This window comes from Gopherus evgoodei, chromosome 1 (genome assembly GCF_007399415.2).
Source record: "Gopherus evgoodei ecotype Sinaloan lineage chromosome 1, rGopEvg1_v1.p, whole genome shotgun sequence".
NCBI classification, from domain to species: Eukaryota; Metazoa; Chordata; order Testudines; family Testudinidae; genus Gopherus; species Gopherus evgoodei.
In genome coordinates this window covers 156,480,578-156,495,054 of record NC_044322.1, presented here as the reverse complement: position 1 = coordinate 156,495,054, position 14,477 = coordinate 156,480,578, and the positions used below count along the sequence as shown (strand labels likewise).

The window sequence follows — 14,477 nt, the reverse complement described above, 5'->3', positions numbered from 1 at the left end:
CATGGTAAGGTAAAACTAGAATGACTATAGCAGTGCACGTGTAATGCTGACACCCCTGGGTGGGTTGTTGGCAGCAGGGTTCAAACCTAGGACCTCTTGATCTTAATGCATAAGCCCCTACTGCCAGGGCTAGAAGATGTATTGCTCTTAGCCAGGGCTGTAACAGTCTCAGCAATCTCTCTATCTGGCCTAGCCACTACTAGACGGAGGCAGAGTGTCACACTGAGCGGGCATGGCTTACACATACGTTTACATAGCTTGCATCCAAGGCATCTTTAGTTCTAGAATTGTTGTTCTTTATCCAGACTGGAAGATCCTTGTGCTATATGAGAAATCAGGGATCACAGTTTTCTGCACAGGAGACACGTCTGAGTTCTCCCTTTGTGCTGTTCAAATGCACTAAAAGAGTAGAAGAATACCAAAACAAGAATTTTTTAAGTGTATTGTTAGTCAACAGAAGCATTATAGGGAACTCATGAGACTTGAGTTAATTCAGAGGGGATAACTCAGAAATGCCTCAGGTGGAGAAGGAAGCACAGAACAAAATCAGTTAGAATAAAGAGAGTGCTGTCTGCTTCTGTCTTCGGGTTTTTTTTGAGCACAGCATGCATGTGTGTTTCATGCTTGTAGGCCTGGAAAATGTAAGGTACTTGAAACAGAACAGTTTTACACTTTCTTAGGGAAGACTGGTACAAGATTTACACTTGTGAAATGTAGCCCCACCATTCCAAAATCGTTTAGGCTCACGGTCAAGTTTGTCTTCGTTGCTGTAAAAATTATTTAATAGCCATAATGCTTGGCATTAGCCTTTCCTGAGAGGCTAAAAGAAATTGTCAACATGTTTCAAATGCAGCTTCTTTTGGATGAAAAGCGTTATCTAGTGTCACTGAGCACCTCTGCTGGAACGCCCTCCTGCTGCAGGCTGCAGCATAGGTACGCCTGCCTCAATTTCCCTCTTTCAGATTCCCCAGAAATAGTTCAAAGCATCTTTTCAAGTTTAAATATAGACCTTGTTGGGTTCATTTATTACAAGAGTCCTGTGCACACAAGTCATAACGAAAGTCCCATAGTCCAGAATTCCTCCAGCATAAGCCAAACAATACATGCAACACACCACCTTAGCATCTCTCTCACCACACTCTGGCTCTTCAGTGCAGTCCTCTCCTGTCCTTGTCCCATGAAAATCACCCCAGCCATCCAGCTGGAGGGCAACCCTGCTCTTTCCAGTAGGAACTTGCCTGGGGAGCATCCATTACTCCCCCAGGTCATCTTAAAGTTCCTATGGATCCTGCTCTCCAAATCTGGCAAGGTCAGTGGCTAAGCGCCTCTGCTGCTCCCCTGCCTTCAGAACTCTCTGGCCCTTAGCTCTGGCTTAGAGCTACCAGGCAGTTCCCTTCGCTCTTCCTGCCTTCAGTCCCCCAGCTCTGGCTTGGGGATGCAAGCTAGCAAACTCCTCTTGCTGCCTTCAACCTTCTTGCAGGAACCACCTTCTGCTTCTTTCTGGGACTTCTCCAGTCCCCTGCTCTCTAGCAACTCTCACCTGCCCCTGACTGAGCCAGTCTGCTCTGAGTCACTGGGACATCCTCTCGTTGCATCTCTTCCTCATCCTTCATAGCCCACAGCGTCTGTCCCACCCTCTCAATTGGCCAAACAGGGGATACTTGTTCTGGCACAAGGGAACTGGACCTACTTCATTTACAGGGGCCAGCCACCCTGTGACACCTAGTTTATGTAATAGTGCAACTTTCTTGTAGCTATGCTAATTTTCCTGCAAAACTCAAAGATGTTTCCCATCTCAAAGGAACAATTAACAACTGTAGCAGTATAGACCAAAGGTCCATCTAATTCTGGATCTTGTGTCTGGCCAATGGTGGATTTTTAAAAAAAAAATGCATAAACTTACTGTGATGCTCTGTACCTCGGGGGAACACCCTAAACACCCATGTTCATCTTTATAAAATGATTGTGTGGCATCCAATGCAAAGTTTGTCATGTTGGGTGTCTTTGGAAGGCTCATAATGCACTGAGCATGGCTGTTATAGTAATTGTTACAGTAATGTTATAGTAAGGTTACAGATTATAATTTCATGTATATAGTTAGGAGACTGAAAATGTATCCTCATGGCTTAAAGCAAGCCCATGCCAAAAACAACACTTTATGGAGAACACACTTCTCAGCAGTCTCCTCTTTGTTAAACTTGCAGGAGGACTGATTGCAACTGCAACATTTTACAACGGGATAAGAGCCTCCCTAAATCCTGGAAAGATTTGGTAATCTAAGGGCAAACTTTTTCAATGAAGGGCAAGGTGATAGTGAGAGTTTGATCTTCCAAGTGTTTCCCTCTTGAGCATCATCTCATTCTTGCCCAGGTTCATCTTCAGCCAATTACGGTGCAGAAAGAAAACAAATGTTGAAATCTCAAAGATTACCACAAAATGGAATTGTTGTCCTCCAGTCACCACCAAAATTTATTTTATTTCCCTTTGGAATAAAATCAAAACCTTTTAAAATGTTTTAATGAAATAAAACGGCGTTGAAATAGCATTTGTCAGGTTGAAAAGGTCAAGTTTTCCATTTGAGTCTCTCTCTTTTTCTCTAGAAGTGAGTGGACAATCCACCCTGGAGCTCAGAAACCTTTTTAACACAAACTTCATCAAAACTGACATGTCTTTGCAAAACATTTTGGCTTTGAGGAAACAGCATTTTTTGACAACAAATTCCCCACATGCAAGTTACTGTGAAAGGACATGATGTTCTCAGGCATCCCTAGTAATAACTGTTATGTCCATATGTAAAATAAAATAAAAAAACCCAAAACTCCTTCCACTGCTTTCCTCCTATTTGTATTGCTTTGGTTTTGCTTACAAGCCTTCCCAGCTGTCTTCCACTAGGCTACCTGTGTCCTTACAAACACTATACTGAAAACAGTCTCTCTTTCATCTTATCCAAAATGGCATTGTGTCTTTTGTTGTTCTGTTAGGTAATAAAGCAAGTCCTCACTCACCTCTCCAACACCCGAGGTTGTGCGGAGTTGGAATATGGGCCCACAATTCTGTCAGAGACCAGACACAAATGCGTTGATCAACGGGCTCACACTAACCCCAAAGCTTTAGAATAAGTGTGGCCCCTTTATTAGGGGTGGGCATCAATATTTATACACAGAAGTAAACAAAGTGATTAACAAAAGATAATGGTCATGCATAATCAATCAAGATTTTACAGGAAGAGCAAGTTTAAGAAGTAAATGCATAGAGATAAAAGGCTAATGGCTACTTGAGGAAGGGGGTGTCATGAGTAGTTTGCAGGTCAGTGCTTTGTTCAAAAAAAGGTTCAGAAAGGATTATGCAGAGACGGCCAGTCTGGGTGTTTTTTTGGCTCCAAAGTTCACCAAAAGTTTAGACCCAACATTCCTCCATTTGTAGCTTTGAGATAACTATTAATCAAAAAGCTACACCCTATTTCAAGATCTCAAGGGCCGCTTGGCAATTTCAGCCTGGGCCAATTCGAAGAGAGTAAGGCTTTTAGCTGAAGTGGGAAAAGAATAAACTGACTTACATGAGTTTATGAGGGAGGGGACACACTGAATACAGCAACACAGTATTATAAGGACTACCATGGCCCCAACAACACCCACCAAGAGGTTTTTAACCCACCCAAATCCGGGCAGCCAATTCCATAAGGCTCCCCACCAATCATAAGGTGGCTGGCCAGAGGAGTAGTTTTTAGCCATTTCCCTTAGGTGTTTGGTACGTTGAAAAGTGTCAGAGTAGGTGTCATTTACAAAAACACAGCATTCTTCATTTATGAGGGCGCAAGTTCCTCCCTGGGCTGCTAACATCATATCTAAAGCCATTCTGTTTTGCAAAGCCAACTGGCGCAGCTGGGACATTTCCCCGGCCTGGTTCTCAAATAGGGTTGCAGTTTCATTGGTCAAAGATTCTAATAGTCCCTGTAGACGGATGATGGCACCCTTCAAGCTAGTGTGACCAGCCCACCGCTGCCAGGACAAACCATCACGGAGATTAATATCTCTGTCAGTTTCACGGATGTTACGAACGTGGGGAAAATGAGGGGGGGTGAGGGAGATCCGAGAAGGCGGTGCTAGCCATGCCAAATAACATGACCCTGCCCAATCAGGGGAGAGGAAATAATAAGCCTTGGGCCCGCACACCCAGTATGTTCCATATAATGCGTTTTGGGTATTCCATTTCTCAAAGTAGGAGGTAACCCACCGCCCGTTGTACCACTGTTCCCCTGGTAACGCAGAGGGGTCGTTGTGTGAACTGCAGAGGCACAATTTGGTAGTGTTGTCCTCAAAGGGCAGTGTAGTACTGCTTGAGCAGTTGTAGAAGGCAATTGTGTATCCTTTAACAATTAGTTGGACACCTTCGAGATCTGAGCAGGGCTTTTTAAAAACTGACTCTGAAAACCTGCCCCTCCATGAAAAAGTTGAAAAGGTTGGATCGGGGTGAGGGATCCACATATGGGATAAGTGGGATGCGCAAGGCTTGAAGCCAAGATTTTTACTAAAGGCGGTGCCATTAAAATATATGTTGCATTTACTTGTTCCCACAAAAGTTGACCCTTTTTCTTTAACAAAACACAGTGATCCTGTTTGATTGGTTACCCTGAGATATTTGTTAATTGGCACTTCTGTTTTGTCCCATGTAAGATTGGGTTGGACTGGATCTTTTATTCTAGTCGGTGGCATCCAAGTCATATTAGCAGTGGTTAGGGGAATGGGTGTGAAGGGGAGTCCCTGTGCTGCATTTACTGGAAATTGAGTACATACCCAGCAATCACTTCTATTTACTAAAATACGAGTTTTAACCTCATGGGAATATCTAATAAAAGCATTATCTTCATAAGCAGAAAATAAACTGAAAAAGCATAAAAAACATACAGTTGTCAGAATAAAGGGTCCTCTCATTTTTTTCGAGTTAATTTAAGTCTAATGTCTGAGAGAGGTAAGCTGGTCCACTGGTCGAAGGCAGTGTCCTCAGTGGTGACAAGAGCTGCTGGTCCGTCACTGTGGTCCGCTACGGCTGGCTTGACGTGGGAGTGGTGGATCCAAGATTTGCGTCCTTCCAGGAACACTGCAGTCTGGGTTGTCAAAAGAACCTGGTGGGGTCCAGTAAACCTTGGCTGGAGGGTGTCGTCACGAACGAACTTTTTGGCCCAGACGAAGTCCCCTGGTTGGAACGGGTGGATTTGTTCCTCCAGCGGCACGGTCTGGGAAAACTGCGAGGCTTTCCAAAGGGTACGGAGGCGAGCCTGTAGGGAGAGAAACTGACACGCAGTCATATGATCCCCTCCCAATAGTGAAACATCAGCACGTGGTAGCGCCCCGCCTTTGAAAGGGGGGTGTCCATAGAGCAGTTCAAAGGGGGATAATCCCAATGCGCGGGTTGGGCGAGTACGAAGGTGAAACAGGACCAAGGGAAGTACCTGAGGCCACTTTAATCCTGTTTCCTGACAGTATTTAGCCAATGTAAACTTAAGTTCCCTATTCATACGCTCAACTTTCCCGCTAGACTGGGGGTGGTAGGGTGTATGAAAGGAGTGTGAAATGCCCAGTCCTTGTTCTAAATGGCCAAGGACATGACCAGTAAAGTGAGGTCCGCGATCTGAGTCGAGCACAAGAGGGATGCCAAAACGGGGTACAATATCTCTAAGGAGAATCTTCGCCACTGTGGCAGCAGTACAATTAGCAGTAGGAAAAGCTTCGACCCAGGAAGTCAGAGGGCAAACCAAAACAAGGAGGTGCTTTTTCCCAAAAGCCTTTGGCATATCTACAAAATCAATTTGAAGATGTTGAAATGGAGCAGCAGGCGGAGGTCTTCCACCCTTAATTTTGTTAAGAGGTGGAGCAGGTCCATTACGCTGACATGTGCTGCATGCTTTCACTATTGATAGGCAATAGGGTTGAATGCCTGGAGCATACCAAAAGCGAGCGATAGTGTCCACGAGGGCGTGCGTGCCGTAGTGACCCCCTTTATCATGGTGCCAGCGAACTGCCACAGGGTATGTGGAGCGAGGGAGGCAGGCTCGGCCATCTGGCATAAGCCAGGTCCCTTTGACCAGAGTGGCCCCGAGGCTTTCCCATGATTTTAGTTCAGCAGCGGGTACTGGTACGGGGTGCGGTGGAGTAAAGGAGGAGGTTGCAATAGCCAATGTGGGCATGGCTAAAGGTAAGGTGGCAGCCTTCTTGGCGGAGGCGTCAGCCAGGGCATTCCCACGGGTAACGGGGCTGCTATCTTTAGTATGGGCCCGGCAGTGAACTACAGCCAGGACGGAGGGTTTTTGGAGGGCGTCCAAAAGCTTGTGGATGAGGGGGAGGTGCTGAATGGGTTTACCGGCAGCTGTCTGGAAACCTCGAAACTTCCAGAGGTGGATATGACAATGCACAACTCCAAAAGCATATTTGCTATCAGTAAAAATGGTAACGGTCTTACCAGCGGCCAACTGGCAAGCTCGGGCCAGGGCATAGAGTTCAGCGGCTTGGGCTCCCCAGTTGCCTGGCAGTGAGGCGGCCTCTTGAATGTCCCATTCAGAGGTGACAGCATAACCAGTGAAACGCTTGCCATCAACATAGAAGGAGCTTCCGTCCGAGAAGAGGATGCAATCGGGGTTGTCCAGTGGCACGTCAAACAGGTTGTCTCTTATCTGTAAGATGCTGGAAACTACTTCCACACAGTCGTGCTGGTCCTGGGGGACTGGCAGGTCAGGAAGCAAGGTAGCTGGATTAAGGGGTCCACACCTTTCAAAAATTAGGTTAGTGTCTTCTAAGAGTTCGGCCTCTAGCTGTTGCTGACGATGGGCCGAAAAGACTTGGGTTGTGCCCCTACGCAGAAGGGCTGACAAGGCATGTGAGGTCCAAACCGTGGTAAAATGACCCAGGGTTAGGCTCTTTGCCTTTGTGATCAGCAGGGCAGCTGCTGCCAGAGTCCGGGTGCAGGATGGGGTTCCCTGAGCGACAGGGTCGATTTGCTGAGAGTAAAAAGCAAGCGGGAAATGGTGGGGCCCGCTCAGCTGGGTAAGGACACCACTAGCAATTCCGCCCCTCTCGTGGACAAAAAGGTGAAAGGGTTTGCTGTAATTGGGGGGGCGGAGAGACATGGAGGAGGCCACACTGTCCTTGAGTAACTGAAAGGCTTGAATAGTGTCCGGGGACCACTGCAAAGGGTCAGGAGCAAGGTTAGCAGTGAGTCGGTGGAGCGGTTTGCTTAACTCCCCGCAGGACGGCAACCAGGGGCGACAGAAGCCAATTAATCCTAAGAAACCTCGAAGTTGTTTCTTGGTGTTCGGTAGAGGGCAGTTTTGAATAGTCTTTATGCGGGCTGGGTCCATCTGTCTTCCTTCTGGGGTTAACAGGAAGCCCAGATATCGGACCTTCTGTGAGACCCACTGAATCTTTTTAGGGTCTACCTTGTGGCCTCTGGTGTGTAGGTATAATAAAAGTGCCTTACCATCGATGCGGAGGGCAGCTTCTTCGCGATTACCTAATAGGATGTCATCTACGTATAGGACCAATGTGGATCCCTGCGGACTGGTGAAACCTTCCAAGTCGTGGCGGAGGCACTGGCTGAAAATCGTGGGGCTGTCTCTGTAGCCTTGAGGAAGTCGTTGCCAGACATAACTTTGTCCCTCCCAGGTGAAACCAAAGAGATACTGAGAGTCTGGGTGCACAGGAATGCTGAAAAAAGCTGATTTTAAGTCAATAACAGTGAACCACTCAGCATCCCAGGGGATTTGGCTGATGATAGTAGCTGGGTCAGGAACTACTGCATGAAGAGGGACCACATACTGATTAACAACTCGTAGATCCTGTACAAAGCGCCAACGAACAGGGTCTCCGTCCTTTTTAGGAGGCTTTTTGACAGGCAGTATAGGGGTGTTACAGGGAGTGCGCTGAGGGCGGACTAGCTTTTGTGCAATGAATCCCTCAATAATGGGGCGGATGCCCTCCCGGGCTTCCAGCGACAGGGGGTATTGAGGGACTGACGGGGGGGTTAAGGAAGGCTTTACCTGAATCCTTACGGGCTCTGCCGAAAGGAGCAGGCCAACATCAGTGTCAGAAATTCCCCAGAGGGTTGAAGGCAAGTCAGTGAGGTCAGGGGAGAGAGAGGGGGGTGTTTCCCAATTACCCTGAGTAGGGGCCGAATCTCCTAACACTGTCATCAATAATCCTACCCCTTCAGGAGTGCAGGTTAAAGTAGCCTCAAGCTTACAGAGTAAATCCCGGCCCATCAAAGGGATCGGACAAGCTGGGGAAAAAAGAAAACGGTGAGAAAAACATTTATCAGCATAAATAACATTCAAAGGCAAAGTGAGTCCCAGAGACTGTGGGTTGCCCTCCACCCCAGTCGCAGTTTTAACCTCAGAGGATAGCCAGGGAGAGGGGGCATGATTTAAAAGAGAGAAAGTAGCCCCAGTATCAATGAGGAAAGAGACAGGCAGTCCCTGGACTGAAAGGGTTAAACGAGGCTCTTTGCTGGGAGGGCAGAAAGTGAGAAAGGAGCCGGCTAAAGACATTAAGGAAATAAGACCATCACATTGTTTGCCTTCGCCCCCGGGGTACCGTCATTGAGGAGGCTGAGTTTGCTGCGGCTGCTGCTGTTTCCCGTAGTTGATCCAGGCCTGGGGGATGGGCTGAGCTGGTGGTGCAGGGGTGTATTCCTCACTTGTGTAAGCATCTGCGGATGCAGCCAGACCCTCTGGGCGTCCCCAGGGGCATTCACGTTTAAAGTGACCAGGCTGTCCGCACTGAAAACAATTTCCTGATGGCTGGGGTCGCCAGGACCCTCTTCCCCGGGCACCCTGGAATCCCCTGCCACGGCCACGGCCTTTGCCTCGAACACCACCGTGAAAAGCTAAAGCCATCAGCTTATATTCTTCCTTTTTCTCTTTCTTTTTACTACTTTCCCTTTCTTTCTCCCAGGCAAAATCAGCTACTTCCAACACTGAAGTGACTGACTCACCTCCCCAACCAGGGCGAAACTTTAAGAAGTAATCCCTTACAGGGGGCACCGACTGATTCACAAAAAATGAAATAAGAGTAGGGTGGTCTGCTTCTCTCTCAGGATCCATCTGAGTGAACATTCGGGTCCCCTCCAATAGCCTCGACCAGAACTTTCTGGGCGGCTCATCAGATTCCTGCCGAATCTGCATGAACTTAGCCTGATTAGGCGAGCGGCGAGCCATTTCCTTGAGTCTCTCTAACAATCGCTCTCTATCTGTTCGCAGCTGAGTCAGCCTTAGCTGAGTCCAGTCTAGGGGATTCCAGCCAGCGGCCAGATCCCGCCTATCCATCCAAGTAACATTAGCTGCATTGCTATCTCCCCATGTCCTTTCTGCCATCCACAATCTACTACGTTCTTCTCCAGTCAAAACTCTACTTAACAACTGATCCACATCCGTATAAGTAGGATTATAACTTAAAAACAATCTTTCTAGAAGTTCTATGATCTTTCGGGGATTTTCCCCAAAAGACCCTGACAACTGTCCCCACTCTTTCAAATCCCATTCTAGCCATCCTTTATATTCCACAATACTAGCATGTTGCAATCGTCCATCATTGCTCATATAAGGTTGATCGTGCACCTGTAAAGGCATCTCTATAACCATACTTTTATTATTCGCAAGAGATTTGACAGAGACATCCTCTGAGCTATCCTCAGGGGGGGGGCATGCACCCTGCTGTACCTGCTTGGACCTAAGCCTAGTAACTACTCCTCCCGAGGTTTGCCCCTCCAATTCCTCCTCATCCTTCTGCACAAATTCCAATCTGGGATCCTGCAGATTCCCCTCTGCTACAAGGAGAGAGTTCCCCTGCGGAGGAATAGGGGCAGGTGCAGAGGGGACCAGCTGACGAGTCAAAACACGCCGTGGTCTACACCCTTCATCGAAATAACCTGGAGGGGGTTCACTCTCGGGAGAGTACCTGACTGCCATAATTTTTAAAGATTTCCACAGCTCTGCTGCTGTGTCCCAACAAAACCAGTAACATAACTGTCCCGGATGGTCTTTTTCGATCTGGCTCTTTACTCCTCTTAAGGCAGCCTGCTCGAAAGAGCCATACGAAGGCCACCTCATCTCCGAGTCGGCCAATACCGCGGTATACCCAGTCCAATTCCTTACACATAGTGTGTACAACTTCTTCCTAGACATTCCTGTCTGTACTGGGAGTTTCCCTTCATTCCATAACTTATTTACAATCCCCAATGGACTCTCAAGAGGCACGCTAGTCCCTTGACCCATGGTGTCTGACAGGAGCCCTCCAACTGGCGTTTACCCTGCTGTCCAATACACGACCCCTCAATATTGAATTGGCTAGGAGAAATCTCCTGTGGCGCCTTGCCAATTCATATATGAGTGGTCCGACCACTGGACAGAGGTACCGCACCAGAAGGAATCCCGGACGAGCCCCCAAATTGTTAGGTAATAAAGCAAGTCCTCACTCACCTCTCCAACACCCGAGGTTGTGCGGAGTTGGAATATGGGCCCACAATTCTGTCAGAGACCAGACACAAATGCGTTGATCAACGGGCTCACACTAACCCCAAAGCTTTAGAATAAGTGTGGCCCCTTTATTAGGGGTGGGCATCAATATTTATACACAGAAGTAAACAAAGTGATTAACAAAAGATAATGGTCATGCATAATCAATCAAGATTTTACAGGAAGAGCAAGTTTAAGAAGTAAATGCATAGAGATAAAAGGCTAATGGCTACTTGAGGAAGGGGGTGTCATGAGTAGTTTGCAGGTCAGTGCTTTGTTCAAAAAAAGGTTCAGAAAGGATTATGCAGAGACGGCCAGTCTGGGTGTTTTTTTGGATCCAAAGTTCACCAAAAGTTTAGACCCAACAGTTCTATCTCATTACAAATTGATTTGCAATTTGCTATTACTATCACCCTTTGGTTTGTTTTTGACATTACTACTGCTTTCTAAGTAGCTCCCTCCCTTTGAATTAGATTTCCTCAAAGGTTGTTAGCTTATTTTTTTCAAGGCTGTATTTCACTTTATTTCCATCCCACTTTTCTAATCTCTCAAGATCCCTTTGTGTTGTGTTGCGTTGCTGCACCCTCTGGTGTCTGCAACAGCTGCAGATTTAACTAATTTGCATCTTATCCCCTCTTCCGGACTGCTGATAAAGAGGTTAAATAAAACCAGGCCTAAGACTGCTGCATACAACAGTCCAATAGACGCTTCTCAACATGATACATTGTTGTTTGTTATTCATTTCTTAACATTTTAATCATGTTATAATGCTTATATACAAGTCGATTTGATTTTGTTTCCAGTAATCATTTTGTGGGACACTGTATGAAATGTTTATTACAATTTAATATTATATCCATTGTATTCCTGTTGCTGCAATACCATCTTAAATGCATGAGAGTGATTTGTTTCCCCACCAAGGCTGTATATTCTTGCAACATTAAATAACCTGTAGTGTTCTTACCAGAGAATATTCTCAGTAGGCCCTGGAATGTGTTTTTTGCGAAAGGAATAACTAAGGGCAGTGACTTTTAGTAGCTTCACAAAGCTATCAAGTCTGCCAGCCACAAAAACAATCAGGGAAATCCCCTGCAAACAAAATAGTACCTACAAATTAGCCATCTTCTCACTCCTTCCATGAAGCCAGACTTCCTTAATTCATAGTAATAACTACATGCAAAATCAAATACTTATATAGCCAATGAAATAATGACTTCCATACTGGTTAGCCTATCTCCATGAAACTTATATATACCAAAAATATTGTGGAAAATATGGATGGCTAATAAAGATTAATGATTCACAAATGTTACCTTTCTAATTAGTCTTTTTGAAACTATAAATTGTTGTGTTTGTTTCAGGAAAACCTCTGAGCTATGGCCAAGATAGTCTTCCTATCACAGTCACTTTGCTTTTTAAAATGAATAACAATATAGTATCTTCCAGTCTCATTTAGGAGAGAAAATGTAATCAAACATAAATATTCAGCACAAAACTGATCACCCCAAATAAATGCCAACACTCCAAAGCTGCCTGCTTATTGTGTTGACCTTAACCTTACTTTTTGTCTTGGTTGGAGGTGTCAGTTTAAAACCTACTTACTCAACTTTTAAAGATACAAGGTTATAGCATTCTTATCATTTGTTCTTCCTATTAATTCTACTCTCGTGCAGCGGATTAACTAATCTGTCACATGATTACTGTTATGTGTACTGGTTGGAAATATCTGGTGACTGTTTAAGTCTTGGGTATTAACTTGCCTACATTGAGGTTGTGGTCATTCAAGTGAATTAGTAGTTTTAAAAATTGTATTCTGATTATGCTTTTTTTTTCTTTTAGGGTAAAAGTTATCCCTTTAAGGGTGCATTTCCTACTATGTGGAACCCTTTTGTCATCTTAGATTTCAACAATCTATGGAGGACGATGGATGAAATGGGAAAGGAGGTGTGTAGAGACTCAGCTGTCCAATTCAGTTAGCCCTTGTATGAGATTCAAAGGTGTGATGTTAGCACATGTTAAATGACACATACTAACTAGCATGTCTTAATAGCCTTGTGTAGGCAAGGCACACTGCCTTTAACATATGCTAAACTCCTTCCCCAGAGGCTTTAACTAACTTCACCAGCTAAGTATGTGTTAAAGGTGATGTACACTGGTTCTTACTATACTGTTGAGCTAGGAGTGTTTAAAAAGGAAAGTGCAGGTTCTTCAAAACCATAAACAGGGGAGCTATAGATTCTAGCGTCAGAGGGGACCAATGTGATCATCTAGTCCGACCCCCTGCACAAAGCAGGCCACAGAACCCTACCCATCCACTTCTATAACAAACCCCTAACCTATGCCTGAGTTATTGAAGTCTTCAAATTGTGGTCTGAAGACCTCAAGCTGCAGAGAATCCACCAGCAAGTGACCCATGCCCCACACTGCAGGGGAAGGCGAAAAACCTCCAGGGCGTCTACCAATCTGCCCTGGAGGAAAATTCCTTCCCGATCCCAAATATGGCGATCAGCTAAACCCTGAGCATGTGGACAAGACTCACCAGCCAGCACTCAGGAAAGAATTCTCTGCAGTAACTCAGATCCCATCCCATCACCAACCACTGGGCATATTTATCTGGCGATAATCAAAGATCAATTGCCAAAATTAGGCTCTCCCATCATACCAGTTTATCTTGGCACATTACCTATTCCCGTCTCCCCTCGCCAGTCACACACTGCACATCTACTGCTCTGCTCACAGACTGCAAGGATGGATATATTTAACATTTTTGCTACGAGATATGAGTTGCAGTGTTTGCTAAAGGAACTGAAACCACTAGATGAGTGGCCCGCCAACAGCATGGACAGAATTGCACACTTTGCTCCAGCACAACATTTTACCCCACTAGACAATGTTTTAGTCTATTTTTGTAAATCTTCTGCTAAATCCACTTTATTTCTATTTAGAAATTTGTGCAAATTTCCAGCAAGAACATTTAGCAGCATTCTGTAGTGCAGGTGAGCTTGTAACTGTGGTCTTGCATTGTTATAATTTAAACTGAATTAGTGCCCCCAAAATAATACATGTTTTTATTACTCGGTTTCTAAGACTGAGTCTCTTCTCAGATATTTTTTTCTACCCATAAGAGTTGCTCTCTTGCCTTTAAAAACCCCCTCAATGTTTATAGAATAAATACTAAAAATAATAGCAAAAATTTGTACTGATCAGAGAAAATTATTCAAATATGTCTTTTCTTTAAACGATTTGTTTTTAAAAAGTCTTAAATCAGTCTGTATCTTCTAATTTTAATGTGAAATCAATTGACAGTTAAAAATTAGTCTGTGTTAAGAGACAAGGGAGAAGGGCTGGGTTTTTTTTTTCAGAAAAGCAGAATTTTGTGCTAAGTGTTCTCACTGAAAATGTATGTAAGAATTCTGCCTATAAAGTTAAAATAGAAGTAGTCTTATCTGGAATAGAAAGCTCAGGTAAGTGCTGAGAAGAAACCTTTTGTCCCAATGAAAATGACTGGTATAAATCTGGGAAAGCATAATTTCTGGATCACTTTTCTAGTCCCGTCCTTTATACCATTAAGACAATTCCTGAAGAAAAATCATAGTGTGTTGATAGAAGAATGCATCCATTCAGGGAGGTGGTGTTCCTGCACAAATAGAAAAATCATTTTGTCCGTGTGTGCTGCGTCTACGCTATGGGGTTGTGCCAGCATAGCTCCACAGTGTAGCTGTGCCAGTCTAGTGTATGTAGTGAAGACATATCCACAGTGTGTAATTTTGTTACTGAACATTTGCTGTTCTTGTGTTGTCATAGATTCCTAATGAAGCCCCATGGAAGGCACCACATGCAGAAGAATGGGACAAAATGTCTATGCAAGATTTCATCGACAAAGTTTGTTGGACAAAGTAAGAATCACTTTAATATTAAAGTGTATAAGAAGTTATAGTTAGATAGTGCTGCAGGCAGAACTGTGCAGAGTACAGCT

General features: G+C 45.0%; 1 protein-coding gene across 3 annotated transcripts in view; it reads left to right on the top strand.

Annotated features, from left to right (window-relative positions):
* The window catches only part of LOC115658017 (amine oxidase [flavin-containing] B-like), a 94,336-nt gene that overhangs the window by 49,549 nt on the left and 30,310 nt on the right, over window positions 1-14,477 (top strand). For all 3 annotated transcript variants that reach the window (XR_004002120.1, XR_004002113.1, XM_030576473.1), the window contains exons 4-5: window positions 12,341-12,445; window positions 14,306-14,397. Coding sequence is in view for 1 of the 3 variants with exons in the window: in XM_030576473.1 (XP_030432333.1) it covers window positions 12,341-12,445; window positions 14,306-14,397 (197 nt within the window). In the remaining 2 variants the exon portion in view is untranslated. The remainder of the gene's footprint in view (window positions 1-12,340; window positions 12,446-14,305; window positions 14,398-14,477) is intronic.